This window comes from Mycteria americana, chromosome Z, assembly GCF_035582795.1.
Source record: "Mycteria americana isolate JAX WOST 10 ecotype Jacksonville Zoo and Gardens chromosome Z, USCA_MyAme_1.0, whole genome shotgun sequence".
NCBI lineage: Eukaryota > Metazoa > Chordata > Aves > Ciconiiformes > Ciconiidae > Mycteria > Mycteria americana.
In genome coordinates, this window is record NC_134396.1 from 63,139,874 (window position 1) to 63,161,093 (window position 21,220).

The 21,220-nt window shown below is 37.0% G+C and overlaps 1 protein-coding gene across 1 annotated transcript in view; it reads left to right on the top strand.

Moving 5' to 3' along the window:
• Positions 1-21,220, top strand: part of MCCC2 (methylcrotonyl-CoA carboxylase subunit 2) — a 38,812-nt gene that overhangs the window by 6,629 nt on the left and 10,963 nt on the right. The window contains exons 3-12 of the mRNA XM_075526958.1: positions 1,652-1,736; positions 2,008-2,109; positions 2,693-2,820; positions 5,400-5,512; positions 10,243-10,356; positions 17,002-17,066; positions 18,010-18,109; positions 19,051-19,146; positions 20,412-20,484; positions 20,693-20,769. Of these exons, the coding sequence (XP_075383073.1) occupies positions 1,652-1,736; positions 2,008-2,109; positions 2,693-2,820; positions 5,400-5,512; positions 10,243-10,356; positions 17,002-17,066; positions 18,010-18,109; positions 19,051-19,146; positions 20,412-20,484; positions 20,693-20,769 (953 nt within the window). The remainder of the gene's footprint in view (positions 1-1,651; positions 1,737-2,007; positions 2,110-2,692; positions 2,821-5,399; positions 5,513-10,242; positions 10,357-17,001; positions 17,067-18,009; positions 18,110-19,050; positions 19,147-20,411; positions 20,485-20,692; positions 20,770-21,220) is intronic.

The window sequence follows — 21,220 nt, forward strand, 5'->3', positions numbered from 1 at the left end:
ATGTCGAATACTTTTGAAGGATAAGTGCAACATCTTTTTCTTTGTAAGAGCTGTCTTTCAGAGGATAAGCTCTTGCTTGATGTCTTTGTAATGAATGCTTCATTCTTTATCTGTTACTTCCATGGGTAGGGCTTTTGTGAACCCATATCCCATTCTACTGAGTAATCCCCAGCACTGCAACAGGAATATGGTCCCTCCCCCAAAGAATTTACAGGCTATGGTAAGTTACAACAGACGGATTTCTGATGACAAGCACAAGAAGCAACTGAGATACTTTTAGTCTCCATGACTGGCAGTAATCATAGCACATCAGCAGTCACGGTGAAGTTTTATAGATATGACTGTAAAGGAGAAGCTAAAGAAGGGATTTCAAATTAAATGCCTCCAAGTTTGTTTCATTGTCAGGGACACTGCTTCTCACAGTCTACAGAATGGAGACTACTGTAGGGTAGAGCAAACGTCTTGGTCTTGGAAGAGAAAAGTTCAGTCGAATGGATACAGGGCCCGGAGGACAAGCATTTACGATTAGTGTGTGAAGAGGGCGAGTGCACAGAGATGACAAAAATCACAGGATGGAAAACTATTTTTGCAACATCACTCTGGGTGTAAATGAGAAGGGCAAGATGGAGGTCAGAGAAAATGTAGTTAGCATGATGTGGGATGTTGAGAACGTGGATGAGAGTATTAGCTCTGTAGGTGGATGTGAGAGGTTTTATCTTAAGAAACTTATACAGAAAGAATTCACAGGATTTAGACTTAGGCTGGATATACAGACCTAATGAACAGGCTCAGAAATAAATTGTGGGCTTTCTGGCATGCCTAACGAGTAGGAAATTATGTGCATAGTGATCAAGGAAGGAGGTAGGAGAAAGGGCTTGAAAGGTAGGCTTAAAAGCTCTGTTTCAGTGATGCTTAGCGGCCAAAGAAATCTTGAAGTCTCAGGAGAAATGTTAGCAAAATAGCACCTTCTTTATTTTGGACGGGGGAGACAATTTTAGACTGATGAGGTGGATCAGTGATCTGTCTACACAGACAATGTTTGTATAAGCTGTTGTTATAAAGAGGCTGAGGTGTGTCAACAAATCTTAAGTATTGAATGACATAAAGCTCTACAGAGCAAAAGATATGATTTAGGATGACCTCGGGTAAAGGGCTGAAATGAAGCAAAGATAAACTTTATATTAAATACTGTGTGTCTGAACTCTGCTTACAGTTTTGGAGTGATCTAAGGAAATGAATCGAGATTGTGTTGGGTCTTTCAAGGTTGGATTCAGCATAGGTATTTTGAACCAATTTTGGTGGTTAGTACTTTTTGTAATTCTTACCACTGTGCTTTTGTCTGTGTGTTTGTGTTTTCAACCCTTCTGTTCATTGCCAAGCAGTGGGGGAAAGTTTCAGACAACTGAAACTTTACCTCAAGACTAACTGTAAAAAACTGAGGGGGAAAATGGAGTAGATTCTGAAAAGCAAGCATTTTTATCAATACCTTAAATCTGTCTGAAGTTAAAACCATTATTTATTAAATTCATTATTAAGGTCCATACTTCAAAAACTGGGAACTCATCAGCACTTCCATTCCAAGTCTTAATATAAGTGGTGATTTATCTATCTGTGTCCATGGTAAATCTAACAATTTACTATTGTATCACAGGAGGTGGAGAAAAAGCTCGTAAGCTTCACACATCAAGAGGAAAGCTGTTACCCAGAGAGAGAATTGACAGGCTTATTGATCCCGGGTAGGTACTTTCTTTTTTCACAAACACTTCGGGTTCTCTTTTGTGGGTAAGTACTGCAACTTGTTTTAGTATTTGCAGGCTTGTTTCCTCTTTAGTTTCCGTAAACACTGGAAAGTAACACAGTTGAAATTTTACAGAAGTGTTCTTTGAAATACTCATCTCTTTAAAAAAAAAATACATCTAATTTTTAAAATTTAACCTTTTAAGTGAGATTCAGTGGCAAATATGGCCAATTCCTTTTTAAAATTGTGTTATATTTGTCATTATTCAGGTCTCCGTTCTTGGAGTTCTCCCAGTTTGCAGGTTACCAGTTGTATGGTAATGAAGAGGTACCAGCAGGAGGCATTATCACAGGCATTGGACGAGTATCTGGGTGAGAGATACCAGTGATCTACATTATTGATGATATGAAAAGGAAGGAGGTATAATTTTGTTTAGTTTCCAGTATTAAGCTATTAGCATTTTTAGTGTTTCATTTCTGACACCCAAAAAATCAACAAAGTTGGTATCTTAATTTGTTCAGTCTTAGCTAAAAGGGAGTGATTTTATATTTTTTTTTTTTTAGTTAGGGTATCCCATATTAAAGCAGAACACACATAGAGTTTCTGGTGCCTGATGAAGGAAAGAGATTAGTGCCTCAGTGAGGCAATTTTCAAAAAACAGGGCAGTATTCTAGGCTAAGAATTGGGTTTGCTCAGTAAAAGTACCTCTAAAACTACTGTTGAAATGAAATATGATGCTATGCAGTATTATTTTAGGGAGTTAAGGGACTGTGAAATAGGACATCATAGTGCCCTGACTGCTGTTACAATGTGCATTTGAGGGAGTGCAGGTGAGGATGGGTCTTTTTGAGCATCAGGGCTTTGAGGGTCCTTGACATGTTACAGTTCTTAACCAACAAACATACTTAATCACTAGAAATATTTTTCTCTCTCATAAACTTGTTTTATTTTTAGGGTTGAATGCTTGATTGTTGCTAATGATGCAACTGTCAAAGGTGGTACCTATTATCCCATCACTGTTAAGAAACATTTACGTGCTCAAGAAATTGCAATGCAAAATCATCTCCCTTGCCTATATTTGGGTAAGTCCCATTGCAGAAATAGCAAATGTCCTTTGTTAAGAGCAGCTCAGGATCTCTAGATAAGACACTGCTTTAAATAAATGTTGTTGAGACTGGTGTGTCCCCAGATTTGACTAACGAGGTACATACTGTAAACGCAAATATTCAAATATATTTTCATCAATACTGTTACCTCTACAGATTGGTGGCAAATCTGAACCGGAGGGTACCCATAGCTTCTCAGCACTGTATTCTGTACTGCTGTAGGGCTGGGTTCGTAAGATACAGATATAACTATGTCACTGTATCACTTCTTTCTTATTCCATTCCCTTCTGTCATGCTTGACCAATCCATCCTATGGTCTTATCCAGTCTTAATTCAAATTACAGTTTAAAAAAAAAAAAAGTTACTTTACCTTTTGGTGGAGCATGTAGCTGTATGAGACAACATACCAAAGAAATAAAAAAAGTCTCAGTGCCAAAAGTGTCGCTAATAATTTGGATCAACAGATTTTTACAATTTGGGATTAATTTTACTGAAGCAGAAATGTCATTGTGTATTATTTTGCATTTTGAGTTTAGTCTATTAAATCAGAATTTAGCCAAACCTTCATGTAAGTTTTACTTATGTGTACTTTTATTAAAGATTAAGATCAGAGTGCCAAACGTCTTTAGTATATTACAGGTAGTATTTTCTTCGCCTGATTTTGTACAAATACAAGAGCTTTCTGCCAATGCCTGTCTTTCAGTGTCAATTCCCAATCTAATAACTTTAGAACCCATTAGCCAATTTCAGCCAAATTTGACAGAGAGATTTAAGAGAGTGTGTATTCCTGTGGATTTTGTGTAAGTCGGCATCAGAGGAGAAAGACCCTTCTACTGTCTCCACTCTATTTAAAACATAGAGTGGGTTAATCCTTGTCTGTTCTGCTTGGCTTAGCAGCTTACATAGCAGCTGAGAGCCATTAATTGGCTTGCCAGTCAGGGTGCTTAGTACTAGTTAAACAGTCAACATAAGTGTAGGTCCTGGCCAGCATAAGCATTTGTAATTTCTTGCGTTCCTGGTAGGTCAAACATGCAAAGAATACTGAGAGAAGGATTAGGAGAAATGTGAACTTGAAAGTATTGGTGGGGTGGATACAGGGACAGTGTGGGTGGGGACTCTGTGGGATTGTCATACTGCAATGGAAAGAGTCTTGGAGGCAAGGGGAGGGCTAAATTCTATCTTAATCATAAAAACCAGAAGAAACTTAACTTTGCTGTTTGCAAAACAACTATGATTTTTTAGTCTGAATTATCAGAAAATTCTATCTGTTCAGACAACTCTTTTTGGTGAGTTATCAGTGAGCAATTACGTGTGATTTTACTGTTTTAAGATCTTATGGAATGAGGAATTGTGGGACATAGATATGCCTTTGAAACAAAAGTTTAATTTTTTTAATCCACCTTTGAGGTATATAGTCCCTGTATATATACTGCTCATCACTCAAACCCGGTGAATTATTTTACCTTTGCAATTTCTGTACCTGGGCTTGTTTCAGTTCATTTCAGTTGTGCGATCAAGAGGGAGTGCTTTGTAGTCAGTCAGCACTTCGCTGACCATCTAATTTTCATGCCATTTGAACTGCCGTTTCCCTCAGTGGTAGCCGCCTCAGTGTTAATTCTCTGATGTGGATACCTGATGCCATTTGTCACTGAGTCAGTCGCTGGTGTGGGCATTTTCCTTTGTGTTTGGGGATGGCCCATTTCACAACACTGGTATGTTGACCAGGTTGGAGTTTTTCTGGTTGCTGGAGTTGATGCTGGTTTGGGAGAGAGGTTCTGCAAGGGCAGGGGAAAGAATAAAAACCCTGCTTCACGGTAAAGCTGAATGTAGGGCATTACTGGCTGCAGTCATGCAGCATGAGAATCTGCATGTGGACTGTTGCTCATAGGTAAAAATTAATTACCAGGAGCCACAATTCTCAGAGATGCTTGGTCTCCCTGTGCATTTCCTTCTAGTCTTCTGTCCTTCTTTGGAGTCTTATGACATGATGTATTTTCATTATTTGGGCATGGAGAGGTAGCTGCAGTTGGAGACCTGTAAGCTGGAGGGCACATCATGAGGCAAGGACACATGATAAATGAAGGTTCCTAAAGATAGTATAAGGCCTTCTGTATGTCTGTATAGTCAGGGTATGAAAGTACACATGCTATACCTCTTGAACTCAGTGGTGGTTAGTCTTACCCATTTCTGGAACTTGTGACAGAATTGCAGTAGAATAATTGAGTTAAAGTTGTCTATTGAAAGTGTTCTTAGTTTAAATGTTTTGCAGTAAGATGAGTTTACAAGTTTGTATAGGGAGGTACGATTGCATCTCTAAGCACATCTGAATTTATTTTCCATTAGAATGATTGGAATGGATGTTATTTGGGGGGGCTTACTATTTTTCTTTTTTTTTTTCCAAGAAGAATATCCTAATATACCTAGATTCATGGATGTACATATAGGTTAGTAGTAGTAATTGCTGTATATTTTAAGTAACATGCAGATAGTTTACCAACAACTTAAGTATTTAACACTGTTCAAAGACTTGTTAACATATTTTCATTCACTCTAGTTGATTCGGGAGGAGCAAATTTACCTCGGCAAGCAGAAGTATTTCCAGATCGAGATCATTTTGGCCGTATTTTCTATAATCAAGCAGTCATGTCCTCACAAGGAATTCCACAGGTAATTTGCTTATACTTAAGAATGAAATGTACTAATTAGTTGTTATGCTTGCTGCCTTTATCTGGTTTCAAGGCTTGTACCTATGCTTTGTTTTTGACAGCACTATGTTGTGCTGACCTGATGGCCCAGTCTGGGGATTGGAGGCACTGTAAACACAATAACTGTCCACAAAAAGTCGTTATAGTTTTGAAGAAGCTGTCTTCTTTGTTGGTCTTAGTGTTAATGACATGACCTACCTGCTCTTGTCTTGGAGTGGGAGAAAAAGGGACTTGACAACATGGTATGTAGGGCCATGTGAGGAAGCACTAGGAAATCTCTTGGAACAGCTGATTATTCTGCATCAACACTGTAAAGGTGAGGACCCCTTTGATGATGGCTAGTAAACGAGACGTACTTTCTATTGACGAGGGTATGCGTATATTTAAATGTCCATTTTATACACTGATGTGCTGTATGATAAAACTGCCCTAACGATGAGGTTATTTTCTAATGTATTAATGATACATAGAATTACTGTTAGTCACAGTTCCTGGATTTAGAAGTGGTTTTGTGTCATGGGTATTTCAGGAGGGCATTCGGGTCAGGTTTTTGACGCAGGTGGTGTGCTAGGGGAGATGCACTTCTGGATCTGTTACTCATGAAGAATGTAGAACTGCTTGAGGATGTGATTGCTGATGGCAGCCTTGGCTGCAATGAAAGTGGAGGGCAGACTATAAGGTCCCGATGGAGGTGAGGAAGGCAGGTAGCAGGATAAAGACAACCCTGGGCATCAGGAGAGTAGTCTTGGGCTTGTTAAGAGAATTGTCAGCAGGGACCTGTGAGAGGCTGCCAGGGAGGGCAGAGGAGGTGACCTCCTCCAAATAAAGGAACACTCCAGGAAAGCAGATGACCAGGTCATTCCTACAGAGTTGCTGTGTAGTCAGTCATCTCCCAGCCTCTTCATATGGTTGTATAGCCCTCTCGTATACCTGCCTCTTACTCCCCTTTGCGGGCCAAAGAATTCAAGCTTACTTAGCTGTTCTTAATGCAGAAAGTGTTTCATACCTTTGATGGTCCTAGTTTATCTTCTGTAAACCTTTTCCCAGGTCTCGTTATATGTTTTTTGAGATGAAGGAGCCAGGCTGCACTACTCAATATGTCAACTAATGATAGAGATATATATATAAAAAAATAACATAATGATATACACTGTTCTCTTTTCTATTCCTTTGCCAGTAGTTCCTAACATCTTTGATTTTTTTGACTGTTGAGCAGTGAGCTGGTGTTTTCACTGAATTATCATAATCTCCAGAGCCTCCTCTGAGGTGTAGTTGTCAATTCAATGCCTATCACTTTATACTGGCTGGATGAAAGAAGGTGAAGGAAATTTTCAGGATATTCCACCTGAGAAGAAAAATTGTTTTAGAACTTTAGGGTTAGAAATAGGTGTTGGAACCTCAAGCAGAGTAAATGTTTAGCTGACTTGCTGTTTCATCTGAGTACTGTCATGGAAGTATTTCACCACCATATTGTTTTGATATACTTGACTATTGAACTCATAATTAATGTAAAGTGGAAGTAGGACTTCATTTTCTTCATTCTTACCAACATCTGTCATTGAGAGGTATGGTCGGGCTGGAACCATTTTGATTTATTCTCTATGAGAAGCTGTGCTTGTTTGAATCTCCTAGTCCAAAAGGAGGAAGTGGAAGCTAATACTTCCTTTCAGTGTGAAGCAGATGCACCAGTCAAGGATACAGTATTTGGTCTGACTCCTCCTTACATGGCAGACAATGGCTTTGCATGATTTCTGAGGAAACTACATTTGTTACCTTGATACCTTTTTGGCACATTTTGGAAGCAAGTCAGACTTCAAATCTTCAACCATCTACCGAATCCTTCGACCACCTCTACTGAAGAATCCTGAAATCCATTGCCCCCAGAGAAATCCAAGGCCGAAGATTCCAACAATACACTAAATCTCTTTAGAAAGTCTGACATAATGTAATTTCTGCAGTTCTTTTCCTTCCAACAATAAAAGTGAAGCAATTGTAGTGATTAGCTAGGTCTCCAGGGGAAAAGCACTGTTTAGTTAAAACAAAAATACTTACGAAAAAAGACAGTTCACAATCTGGCCATCCTGCGGAGTCACTGATAGGTCTAGGTTGTACTTTAGGTTTATACGTGTGAATAAAATTGGCCCCAGCATTTTTGTGGAACAGCAAGTGTCAAAGGAGACAGTCACAGGGCTATTTTGCTATATTATCTTTATAGGAGGAGTTTTGGTAAACCTTTTATTGCTAGAGACTCCAATCATTATCTGGTATGGGAGTAGTGATTTTTAGATGTTATGTCAAAGATGAATATGTAAACCCAGTTTGCAAGGCTGAAACTATTGACGTTAGGCAGGACCTTTCTAGAAATGCCTGGCCCTAAAGTCATGCTGATGGTTTCCTGAATATCTTGAAACAACTTTAACGTATTTGTAAAATTCCTTATAAAGTTGAATTTGTTTTTATTTCTATTACCATACAGTGTTGCATTAAGAGTAGCATTGTACTCCTATACAATAAAAACTAAGTGTAGGAAAGATTTGCCTTTTAGTAAAACACATTTCTGTTTGGTATGACACTGATGAAAGTTTAACTTTCTTAGAATATTTATAGAAGACTGGGAAAAATGTTTTAACTGCAGTGCTTCCTTCACTTAAAGGACGTAATACAGGTGTATTTTGTTTGGGAGATGTTTCTATCCTTTGTTTTGTTTCAAAAAGGCACTACTAATATTTGTAAATCTACTGTTGATTCTGTGCTAACAGACTGTGGTAGCTAGAATCATCTTCCCTGTCTGAGCAGATGTTTCAATAGGAGGTGGTGTTGGGAAATTATGTTCCCTCTGATTTCCATTCTGGTGAATTCTTCAGACATGGGAGTCTGGATGTTGTTAGTTTTGTACCTGCTGTTCTTTGTTGTGGCCTGCCTGAAGGTCTATTTCATCAGTTCATCTCCCCTTCTCAATTTTGCCCTTAAAGTGCTTGCTTTTTTTCCCCCTTTTTTTTTCCCAGTTGCCTATGGTGCTTTTAATTTCCCCCTCCACTTTTACCTCTGACTAATTTATTATACTCCTATTGCAGCTTTAAATTGCGTTGATGTCTGTATGTCTGTGAATCAGAAAGCTGTCATTAGCTTCTCATTAGCTGCTTCCTAAGCGCTCTCACCCTCATATGCTGCATGGATACAGTAGGGAGCTGATGAGTGGTTATGAAATACTGTATGTGCATTCAGAACTGTTGATTTTTATTGCGCTAAGTAATTTCCTATGCAGTAATTCAAAGAATGAAGTGAGGAAGTAGCACATTAGTTAGGAATTTGAGGTTGTGCTATTTGACAAGTAGATTTTGTTTTTTCCAAGGTGTAGATATACCAATTTATGTATTGGAAGAAGTAACACCTCAGTTAAAGTTTAAATGCAGGTACATTTTTCAGCATAAGCATGGTAAAATTAAGAGTAGGAAAAAACCACAATCTTGGGAAAAAGTCAAATTAGCTTTTTCCCCAAGTTTCTTCCATTTCTAGAGGCTTATGTTATCTTTGTATTTACCTGGAGGTATTTATTAAATGCACAACAGAAATACTGCAGGTTAATCATGTGACTCTGAACATAGTTTAAGGTACCGAAAACCATTTGCTGAAAAAGCTGCTTGATTTGATGATAGCAGGTTGACACAGTTCATCTACTCCTGCTTTAGATACAGGTAGTGTGATTTGGAAGTTTTATTTCTGTGTGCTGTTTTCTTTTAAGAGCAAATATTAAATTATCATTTAACACAGAACACTACTTGAAGTCTCTTTAGAAATATTTCCAAACAGAGTTAGCACAAAATAACATTATTTTGTGGTTTAATTTTTTGTGTGTGTGTGTGGTTGTGAAAGAAAGCGTTAGATTAGACCATTACTTTCTTATTGTTTGCCTTTCCCATATAAGCATTCCATTTCTTCTGCTTTACAAGCTGTTTTGAAAGGCCCTTTGGAGGAGCTCCCTTGAAGGAGAAGTTAAGTGAGAAACTTCACTTTCATGATCATATGCTACTACAGTATTCATCATGTCTGGGGTCAAGGCAGTTTTGTAAAAGTGTCACCAAAATATTACTGGTGGAAAATGTTTATTGGGTAGATGTTCATCTCAAAATTAGGCATAAGGATGAAGCAGAGGTTATTTGTGCTAAAGCCTATAATGAGATACTCCACACTTCAAGGAAGGGGCAGAGTTTGTTAGTTGATCCATTGAAGAACTGAAGTTACATACTAGTAGATGTGAAGAATTTTCTTCAAAGGATGTTAGTAATGTTGGTGAAATTATGCCAATAAACTCTGACTTAAGCATAAATATCAGGAGCAACCTCTAGGTTTCAACCTTTTACCATTCATCGGTAAAAACAAATTTCATGGTAGAATGTGCGCCTCTTCAAACGTTTCACATATATAGTTCATGGTACTTCATATATGAATTTTCCTGCAGGGTGGCCTGAAGATCATAGTTTAAGAGACTGTTGAAAACTAGAGAGGTTCCCTATTTTTTTGAAGAAAACCTGAAATGTAAACAAAAAGTTTGCTCAGTCAGGCAAAAATAATCTTGCAGTGCTGTCCCAGAGCCTGTATTAAAATCAGTACAATATATAATAGTAGTGTGTGCATTTGCTATTTTTAAGGGTTGCACAATTCACTAACTTGTGGTTTTTGTTTTCCCAATAGATAGCAGTAGTAATGGGATCCTGTACAGCAGGAGGAGCATACGTACCTGCGATGGCTGATGAAAGTATTATTGTTGGCAAACAGGGAACAATATTCTTGGGAGGGCCACCACTGGTAAGGATACAGAAGTTTCCAGTAACATAGCCCCAAAAAATTTGTGCTGCAGACAAATCTACAGTTTAAACTATTGAGACCTTTCTTGGTGACATATTTCCAGATACTCTGTAGTTTAGTTTGCATTTTTTTAGTATATCTGAATGTTTATATCCTAAATTAAATCTTTTCTATCTGTTAGAGGTGTATATATAAAACTTTGTTAAGGTGTTTTTACAGTACTGCTTTTAGATTGCCGTGCACATTTTAAATGATAAAAATGCTTTCTATATTCAATTATGTAGTCTCTAAGTTTGACTTGAAATAAAAAAAAAATTACAAGCATGTAAATTATATCTCAAAGTCAAGATCAGAGAACTTCAGAAGCAGGACTGATCTGCTATATTTTATGTCAGTTTACAGACAAGGGAGATGCACTTATGATGGAGTTTGTCATTTCCTTACTTTCTTAGTAAGGAAATTGTTTCTAAGAAACCGACCTGAAGAACTCCTGTGAATTAAAACTTGCTTTATTGTGGAACTCATACTGGAATTTGTGACTGTGCAAAATATTGCAGCATAAGACAGCTTTAAAATTATAGTAGCTTGGCTCCAACAGGAAAGGGAGTGCTTGAGTGGGGTTTATTTTTTTTAAAAACAGCTGTACCAGTGTATGTTCTAGTGTAGGCTCAGTTTTATGCCACTGCAAATAATAATCTTTGCTAACAAAGATTATTTTACTTAACACAATCTTTATGAGAAGAAAGGAATTTCCAGTAGTAAATGTTACATTAGTGCTAGAGCTAACAGGTAGAACAGCACCCAGCACAACTATTCAAGTGTCAATGAAGTCTGACTGGATAAACTTGCTTTTTTGAAATAGTCAAGTATTTGTCTCATTGAACAAACTGGTCTGAGGCTGCACATTGGCTCTGTTAAGGTTACAGTCATTTGGGAACTTTTTAGGCATGCTTCCTGTGACAAAGCCAAGTGCAAATCAAATGTCTCTCAAAAGTCCTTCCAATTTGAGCAGGCCTAAATGGAGAAATCATTTAGTAACAGCATTATTAATGAAGATACTGCTCCACCCAATTCCTGTAGTAACTGCTCCACCCAATTCCTGTAGTAACAGAGGAGGGGGAGTCTGCTGGAAGTCACACCTTTCCACTACTTAAGATACTGGGAAAATGTAACAGGTCCCATAAACTATGGGAAGACAACCACTGACAGATTTTTTTGTTGACCGGTTCCTAAGGTATGATTGTATTAATTTCCTTAAAAGCATGAAGAAGAACTTACCTGTGATGTCATTTAGTGTTTGCTTGTATAGCAAGTAAATTGCTCTCATTTCCACAGTATGTTTTTGCATTTCATTCTTTTCCTTTGCTTTAGCATGTTATTTTCCCCACTGTGTCATCTTGATGCTAAAAGTGGATTTAGCATTTTATACCCTTTTTTCCTTCCAAAGTTCAATGTATAGATGGATTTTAAATTCCTGTGCAGCTTAATAAAAAAAAAAAGTCTTATCATTTATGCAGACATACTTTTCTATGGCTGGTAAATGCTAATTACTGTTCCAGAACATCTTAAAATAAATTCAGAATGTAACTGGCATATCAAAAGCAGCAGGGCGGGGGACACACACCTATAAGTACAAGGATACTTTGTTGTCTACCATAATAAAATAATGCATTTAGCTTGAAATATTTTATTTTTTCAGTGGAGGCTTTCCACATTGACAAGAAGAACAAAGTAATCAGTAAAAGCAGATGAAGTAATTAACAGCAACTCTGTCATTTAACACTAATTTATTTACTGCTCATTAGAATTTAGAATTCTAGAATTTCTTTGTCTGTTGGAATTTCTTTGGCAGTAATTGTTTCAAATGTCTTACCTAGGTCTCTGTTCCTTTTCATCTTGTATTAGTCTCTTTCAGCTTGTTGTTTATAGGTAAACAAAGACAAATCTTCCCTCAAAATTAAGCCTTTCTCTGTAAATTTATCACTGTAATTTAGATACTAGGAGTTTCTTGGTGAAAAGTGGCATAAATATGAATGAAGATAGTTCAGTGAGTAACGTTAGGCGATTCATACATCTTTTATTGAGATAAGGAAATTAGTATGATGAAATAAATGAACTTTTACATCAGACTGTTATTAGCTTGGTTATTGTGTTACAAATAACCTCAGATTGCAAGAACACCTGAGCTGTCTAAGTACAAACCGTTTCTAGGTCCAGCACGGTTCATTAGCTTAGAGCTAGTGGCATATAAAGTGGCAGTACTGCCTTTGGGGCTTTCTCAGGTTCAGAGGAATTTGTTGCAGAAGCTCAGCTAGTAAATGTGAAAGACCTGAACAAGCTCAGCTCTTCTGACATGGCATTTCCATCGGCAAGAGTGCTGGGGAGTGCTGTGCACCTTCAGTGATTCTGCTTGGAGCTATGTTAGAGCTGGAAAGGTTCATCAGACCCTGAGAGACCCCTTGGGTGCACTGAGTAATGTGTCCTGGAGAGCTTACTCAAAGCCACTTTATTTCAAGCTCCAGCATTAAGCAGGTACAAAATAAGACCGCTAATACCCAGTACTACCCAAGAAGCTGGCTAGGAAGCTGGAAACAAGAGAACCAGACTCTCTCGTTCTAAGAGGCTGGTAATTGTTTAACGTTGCATGAGAATTTAGGTCATTATCACTGAGATGTAGCACAGGAGACTTTTGCCAGGATAGGCAGCTGAAAAAGGGTGGCCTGAGTCAGGTCTCAAAGGGAAGACTTGGCTAGGCAAGTCAGTGACTGCAAAGATGTTGTGAAGTTAGAAAGACCGAAAAGTTTTCACCACTTCCAGAGCAAGATTTCACAACTATCCTCCAAATTCATTTGTTCCTTAGCAACCTGCAGATGTAATGATCCTTATCTTTGTGCGTATAGATCAAACTTTAATATCACTACCTGTCAGCTTTTCTGTTTGGTAGAGCTTTTCATATTCTCACTGAAAATATTTTGTTTGCCTTTCTCTAAGCATCAAAATTACTTCACACTCCCACAGAAACTTCCGTTCCATGTTGTAGCAGATACTGTAGCCGTCATTGTGTATGCTCTGTTCCCCAAAAGCCTTTCCTATATGAAGAAAATTGGAGTTGATTTTATCGCTTACCTGCCTAAGACAAAACATCCTCAGGAAGCGAAAGAAAATCCCTGATGTTAGTTATAGTTAGTCTTGGAATGTGTATGCTAAAAAACCCATGAATTGCAGGTACAGTCCAAAGTCTAAAGTGCAAGTTTCCTTGGCTGCCTTTTCAGAAAGGTGAGAAGTAACGACTTCATGAACAGACAGATCTCGATAGTAAGAGAAGTGTTGCAGTAGTAGTAATATCTAGGGTCATTCTTCTGCACTCCTCCAAGGTGAGGAATCTGTATCCTCACCCTTGGCAATACTGCTTGGGAGCTCAGGATGCCATGTTGACCTGTAGGCTTCTCCATCCCATTCCAGAAACTTCTGATTCTTCCTTCCCCAGGGAAAATTCACTACTTTCTGTGCTCAGTCTGGTAAAAAAAGGATAAGTTTGTCAAATTTGTGTATATTTATGTGCTAGGGACTCTACTACACATCAGCCTGATGTATTATGGGAAATGCACGTTTTATCTAAAGTTTGTGTTCATTTCTCCTGATGATTGCTAGCCAAAGTAGCTTGAACAGGGATTTCTTGGAAAATCCCCATGTGTCTTGCCAAGGCTGTATTTGCAGTCTGTTAGAATTTAATGAACTTTTAAGAAAGCTAGTGCTATTTAAACTATGGTTTGTAGAATGCTCTATTGCACTGCAGTACCTGGGAAGGTGATGGAGCAAATAATCCTGGAAGCTATTTCCAAAAACACTACAGACAAGAAGATGACTGTGAGTAGTCAGCGTGGATTTACAATGGGGAAATCAGGTCTGACCAAACTGATAGCCCTCTATGCTGAGATGACTGGCTAAGTGGAAGAAGAGAGAGCAGTGCATGTTGTTTATGTTGACTTTGACAAGGCTTCTGACACTGTCTTCTGTAACATCCTCAACAAACTGATGAAGTACAGACTGGGTAAATGGGCAGTGAGGTGGTCTGAGAACTGGCTGAACTGCTGGGCTCAAGCTGGAGGTCAGTCATGAGTGGTGTACCCCAGAGGTCAGTACTGGGACCAATACTGTTTAACATCTTCATTGATGACCTGGGCAATGGTCCAAAGTTCACCATCTGCAAATTTGCAGATGATAAAAACCTGTGAGGAGTGGTTAATAGAGCAGATGATTGTGCTGCCTTTCAGAGGGACCTCAACAGGCTGGAGAAAGGGGCTGAACGGATCCTTTTGAAGTTAGACACAGCAGGCAAATGCTCCTTGGAAGGAATAATCCTGGGCATCAGAACAGGCTGGGGACCAACCAGTAGGGAAGATGCTTGGCAGAAAAGGCACTGTAGGTCCCGGTGGATACCAAGTTGAACATGCTCCAAGGGCACGTTGCTGGCTCAAAGGCAGCCAGCAACATCTGGGGTGTGCATTAGGGAGAGTGTTTCCAGCAAGTCAAGGGTGGTGATCCTTCCCATCTACTCAGCCCTCATAAAACACATTTGGGGTGCTAGGTCCAGCTCTGGGCTCTCCAGACCAAGAAAGACATGGACATACTTGAGTGAGTCATGAAAGGACTGAAGCATCTGTGATATGAGGAGAGGCTGAGCGAGCTGAGACTTTATCAGCCCAGCGAAGAGATGGCTCAGGGGGAATCTATCCATATGTATGAATACCTTGCAGGGGGAAGTAAAGATAGTAGAGCCAGACTTCTCATTGGTGCCTAGTGACAGGTCAGAAAGCTACAGGGCACAAACTGAAATATAGGAAATTCTATTTAGATGTAAGAAAACACTTTTTTTAGTGCAAGGGTGGTCATGCTGAACCAGGTTGTCCAGAGAGGTTGTGGAGTCTCCATCCTTGGAGATAATTCAGATCTCGACTGTACATGGTCATGAGCAACCTCCTCTGGTTGACCGTGCTTTGAGCAGGGGAGGTAAACTAGACAATCTCCCAGGGTGGCTGAGAGACTCCACAGCTCCAATTTGATGATTTGGAGAAGGAAAACTTCACCTCTGTGGAAGAGGAAAAAAGCCATTTTTATACAGTTTATTAAAATTAATGTCTAGATTTCTGTGCTAATAGAAATCAGTGCTCTATTCAGATTTGTTCAAAGTTCTGCAGTAGTCACAGAATCACAATGTTCTAACTGCATAGTGTGTCAGATGCGTAGAGAGAGATGTATAGAATTATTTCATAGAATCATAGATTAGAATCATAGAATCATTTAGGTTGGAATAGACCCTTAAGATCATCAAGTCCAACTGTAAAGCTAACACTGCCAAGTCCACCGATAAACCATGTTCCTAAGCACCACATCTACACGTCTCTTAAACACCTCCAGGGATGGTGACTCAACCACTTCCCTGGGCAGCCTGTTTCAGTGCTTGATAACCCTTTCGGTGAAGAAATTTTTGCTAATTTCTCTTAAAAGCATGTTCTTCTGTTTTGTTGTTTAATGAAGATTCAAGTTAATTATGTCTCTGACAGAAACTTTTCATTAATTAGTATCAGAATGTCACACCTTCATATTACATGGGTAGCCATTCAAATTTAAAAGCAAAAATCCTACTAGTGATGAAATATCTATACTTAATTTTACAAACATGACAGTTTGGAAGTGTGTGTGTATATGTATATATTTATATATTTAGTATGTTTCAGTTTTAGGCACAAAACTTGGAAACTGAAATCTGTTTTGGAAGTGATGATAGTTTTCTCTTCCCTTGTCTCTTGCGCTACCTCTGTACTCTCCGTGTGTTATGAATAATGGTTTCATCAGCTTGCAAGGAATCCTTTTCAAAGCAGTTATGGTAGAGTGGAAATGCATCAAGAAGTTTTTTGTTTACCATGCATTAAATGATGCTGCTTTTAAAAAGGATTTCACTCACTCTTGAATTACCCTGTTGGGCCTAAGATTTGACAGATCTAGGATTTAGATTTTTAGGTATTTTTATGGAGACATCATACTTGATCCAAACAGTTTTATGCCATTAATATGCTTTTTTAAGAAAATTATTATTACTAAATTATTGTGTATTTAATGGGAGATTTAGAAAATGAAAACTGCCGATTATTGTTCTATGGTTAATATTTAAGTTAAAATTCACAGAAGAAGAGTTTGTGTAGAGAAAGCAAAGTCAAAGAATGCTAAGTTTCAACTGAGGTATTTTTTGTTTGAAACAATGGATGAAAGTATGACATTTGAAATTGCTTTTTAAGTGCTAAAAAACTCTTTGTGAAAATGCATGTTCATAAATCTAAAGGGTGTGTAAGTATACTCACACTAATAATGGACACAGCAATAAATAAAACAGTAAGTGGAGAATCTTTCTCAATAAAAACTACATATTAATGCTGGAATAAGGATACAAGGTCAGAGAAATTAAGTAATTTTGACTAGATTCTGTGTTGTCATATTTTAAATGCTCTGAGGGAGAGTAACTGCAGAAATATTATTAATGAAGAAGCATTTTGCAAAGATCTCTTTTATTGCTATAACTAAGCCAGTATAAATATTAATGCAAGACAAGTGTCGACTCTAAAGCTCATTTTCTATTTCTTGCGGTAGGTTAAAGCAGCAACGGGTGAAGAGGTATCAGCAGAGGATCTCGGAGGGGCAGATCTTCACTGCAGGTTTAAAGAAATATTTTCCCAGAGTTAATTTCTTCCATCCTTTAGACTTTAGTAGGGTGTATTTTATTTTATTTTATTTTTTATTTATATTTAGATATTTTAAAAATTATATTTAGATTTTGAAAATTAAGATTTTCTGTGTCCTTACCTGGTGCTGATTAATCATTTACTGATAGAGTAGCATAGTTACCTTATGTTACTCTAGTTAGGATCTTGTTTCCTTTGTTTACTACTTTAAAATACTTACATGTCTAATGTACTGCAGCATCACGCATAATATGGAGGGCTTTTCTATACTGTTTAATACTGAGTGTTAATAAAATAATACACATTGAGAAAGATGATATATTTTGCAGATTGTGTCTTTCTTATTGTCAGTTAGAACTTACTACAAACAAGGTGAAAATAGCTTGTGGTTTTTTAAGAGAATACTTGTCAAAACAAAGAATTCTACGCACTTTCTAGTTCTAAAATGAAAATAATAGCAAAGTTAGGTATTACTGTACAGTAAGTTAAGTATTACTGTACAATAAATGCTTAGTTTTTACTTCAGTTTACTGAAGTGAATAAATAATTATTTTTAAGGGCAGTTCATAACATTTCTGTCAACATAGGTTTTATTTATAATTTTGAATTAATTTTAATTTCCATTTGAGCAATGTTTGTCATCTTTTATATTGTCGTTTAAATTTTTTACTTCCTAGAGTTGCTATTTTATGTCATGTCTGATAACTTGAATGTACTGTTTCAAAGAAAAGTTCAGGTATGGGTTTTATATTGAAAATAATTTCATAACAAAACATGAAGAGCTGTATTCTAGCATCTCTATTTTAAAGATAAATATAAAACTTTTAAGTCTTAAAAGTTTTTAAAACCTCAGATTTTAATTGTCAGATATTTTTTGTTTTTAAGTCTTCATATTGCTATTGTTATTTATATACAGAAGATCTGGTGTAACAGATCATTATGCTTTGGATGACAATCATGCACTTCATCTAGCAAGGAAAGCTGTAAGAAGTTTAAATCTCCGAAAGAAAATAGATGTAAGTGTATAGAATCTGAAAACACTGCATTGTTTAAATTAGGAATGCTTTTCTTTGCCTGATTTATACAACACATTTTTTGTCTCTGACTTTAGACACTTTGAAAAGGCAGGTTATGGTTCTTGTCCTTAAAGATTTCTCTAATGTTTCAGTTCTGCAGTTACATTTGTGCTGCATTATTCCCAACAAAATCACTGGAATTACATGCAAGAGTGAAGCAACTAGAACAGTGCTTCAGAATCATAGAATTGCGCTTTAAGATTAACCCAGTTGTGCAAGGTGCTTAATTTAATTTTAAGCCCATGTGATCATTCCCTTGGACTTAAAATTAGATACCTGCTAAAGCATCTTTTTGAATACACATTATCTGTGATTATTAATGAAAGGTATAAAACTGAGGGGATAGACCCAAATCATGTCATTGCATTGTATTGATTTAAAAATTCCTTGTAGAAAACAGGATGGGTAGCATAGCGGGAGGAATTGCCTTAATTTATTTTGGCAGGAGACGCGAGAGGGTGAATTGAAGATTAAAGCTCAGCAGCTGAAGGAAGGCAAGATGTTGTATTCAGTTGCGTGGCAAAAATCTTCACTGGTTTTTCAGAATACTACCTGCCTAATAGGGCACAGGGGGAAAAGTAAGCAAATGGGAGGACGTGCTTGATTTTTGATAACATGGAAGAAGTGGAGCATGCATGGGGGTATACGCAGGAGTAGAAACAAAGGTAACAGTAAGTGAGAAAGTGTTACCAACCTTCAGTTTAAGAAATCTGATCTTTATGCAAAGTGAGGACAAGCCAGTACAGGCATTTTGATGGGGTTGGTGAAGAGAAGACTGTGCTCAAAGCCATTGGCAAATTAATTCTTGTTTGTTTTTTTAAGTCATAATGTGAACTGATAATTCCTTTGTTGTGTAAATTGTTTTGTTACATTTGTTACAGGTGACTGTAGAACCATCAGAAGAGCCTTTATTTCCTGCTGATGAAATATATGGAATAGTTGGTGACCAGCTAAAAAGAAACTTTGATGTCAAAGAGGTATGAATATAAATGCAAGATCTGCTTGCCCATACATGCATACACTCAGTTTTCTTGCAGGAAATCACTCTTTAATTCATCATAGTTTGTCTACAGAAATCTGATTTGCGGTTTATAGTGGATATTTAAATTTCATAAAATCTTTTAAACTTTTTTTTTTATATTTTTGTCCAGCAGATTCATTGCAATGGCAATGACGTGTTGAAAATACAATGCTTTTTGGTTATACTTTTAAGAAGGATGAGCAAGGACAAGAGACTGATAACATTCTGAAAAAGCTGCCAGAAAATAGGGAACTTTGTGTTGGCAAAGCATTCTATAGACTTGCTGAGTGATGTGATAGCTTTCTTTTTCTGTTAATCCTGCGAAATTAAAGATCCACGTATTTTAAATTTATGGAGTATAGGTACCCCAAACAATTCAGTGCTCTCCCAAACACATATGGAGATTATTGTACTCTACTGCAGGTCTAGTGTAATTATTTGCCTTGGTACCTTCATCCAAGACCACATACTTTCTCATATTTTGCCTAGATCCCATATGCAGAGCCTTTTTCACTACCAACCAAGTATGTATTTTAGGAAGAGTCTTAGTATGTACCTTTCTTAAAATACTTTGTCAGAAATTACTAGGATTTGCTTTGCATTAAGGGAAAAAAAGATGAACACACTTACTGAGTCTCACTTCCAAGACACTCTTGTTGTAATAGCTTGGATTTATGTTCTTATAAAGTTGAAATAAATATCTTCTGGCAAATGTCTTGCTAGCAGTGGATCTATATTTATAGAAAATGTCTCCTTTGCATCTCAGAGAAACCTCAGAACAGATCTTCATTATTTTTGTATATCACAAACTTAAGCAAAGCTGAAAATAAACTTACTTCTAAGAAAGTGACTCATGGCTATATATGTTTTTCTCTTTATAAATGTGAGTCTATTGATTAATGTTTAATATAACCAGAGGTAGCAGTTTTTCTTTGAAATTTAACTAATCAGGAAAACTTTGTTCCTGTATAATTTAAACTGTTCAATTAGAATATTCTTAATCTTTAAATTCCTTTTTTATAGACATGTAGATAAATCACACTTTAAAAAGTAAATGGGCTTTGCCTGCCATCCAGACTATTTATATGGTGGGCTGCTTGATGTTCTCTAAATGGAAAGCATTTGTTTTAAGTTATATGTTAGCATGATCTTTCTTTCTAAACAAATTAAAAACTATGAAGGATTAGGAATTTCATTTTATTTTTCTATTTTTTTCTTAAGGTTGTTGCCAGAATTGTAGACGGAAGTAAATTTGATGAATTCAAAGCCTTGTATGGGGATACTTTAATTACAGGTATTTAGAAATACATTATAATGATTCTGTATATGTTCCCACTGGTTTTATAGTTGGAGTCATTCTGTTTGGCTCATCCATTGATATTTTTAATAATGTTTTTCTTCAAAAGAATAGCAGTTTCTGTTACCAAGAGAAAGTGTTACCTTTATATGCTATGGTAAAATAAATATATGTGAAAAATTACAAATCTATCTTTCTGCTTCAGGATTTGCAAGAATATTTGGTTATCCAGTAGGAATTATTGGAAACAATGGAGTTCTTTTCTCAGAGTCAGCAAAAAAGGTAAATAAATAGATTACTAGCTGCTTTGCCATTGGGAAACAAAACTTCTGGTGGACAACTTGCTCTTGACATGAAGAACTTTTTTAAATAATGAAAGTGGACTGGCTCTACTTTTTTCATATAAACATGAATTAGCTTAATAAGCTGTAAAAATAATTTACCATATTTTAGAAGCGGTGTTCTGTAGCTTTTTCTGATATGAAGTAGATAGGTCAATAGGAAAATATAGTTAGAAAAACAGCCTTTGAATCCTGAAACTTAACAGCTATTACAAGAAAAGTGCATGCTGATTGCATAAAATACCCTATTAGCTATAATTCCTAATGTCTACAATAAATCACATCTTTGTTTTTCTAATAACTGGAAAATTTCAAACCTAGATTCCAGTACTCAGTTCATTGGTTTACCAGAGATTTAATTTTCATACTTTGCTGCAGCAGCTCCTGGCTTA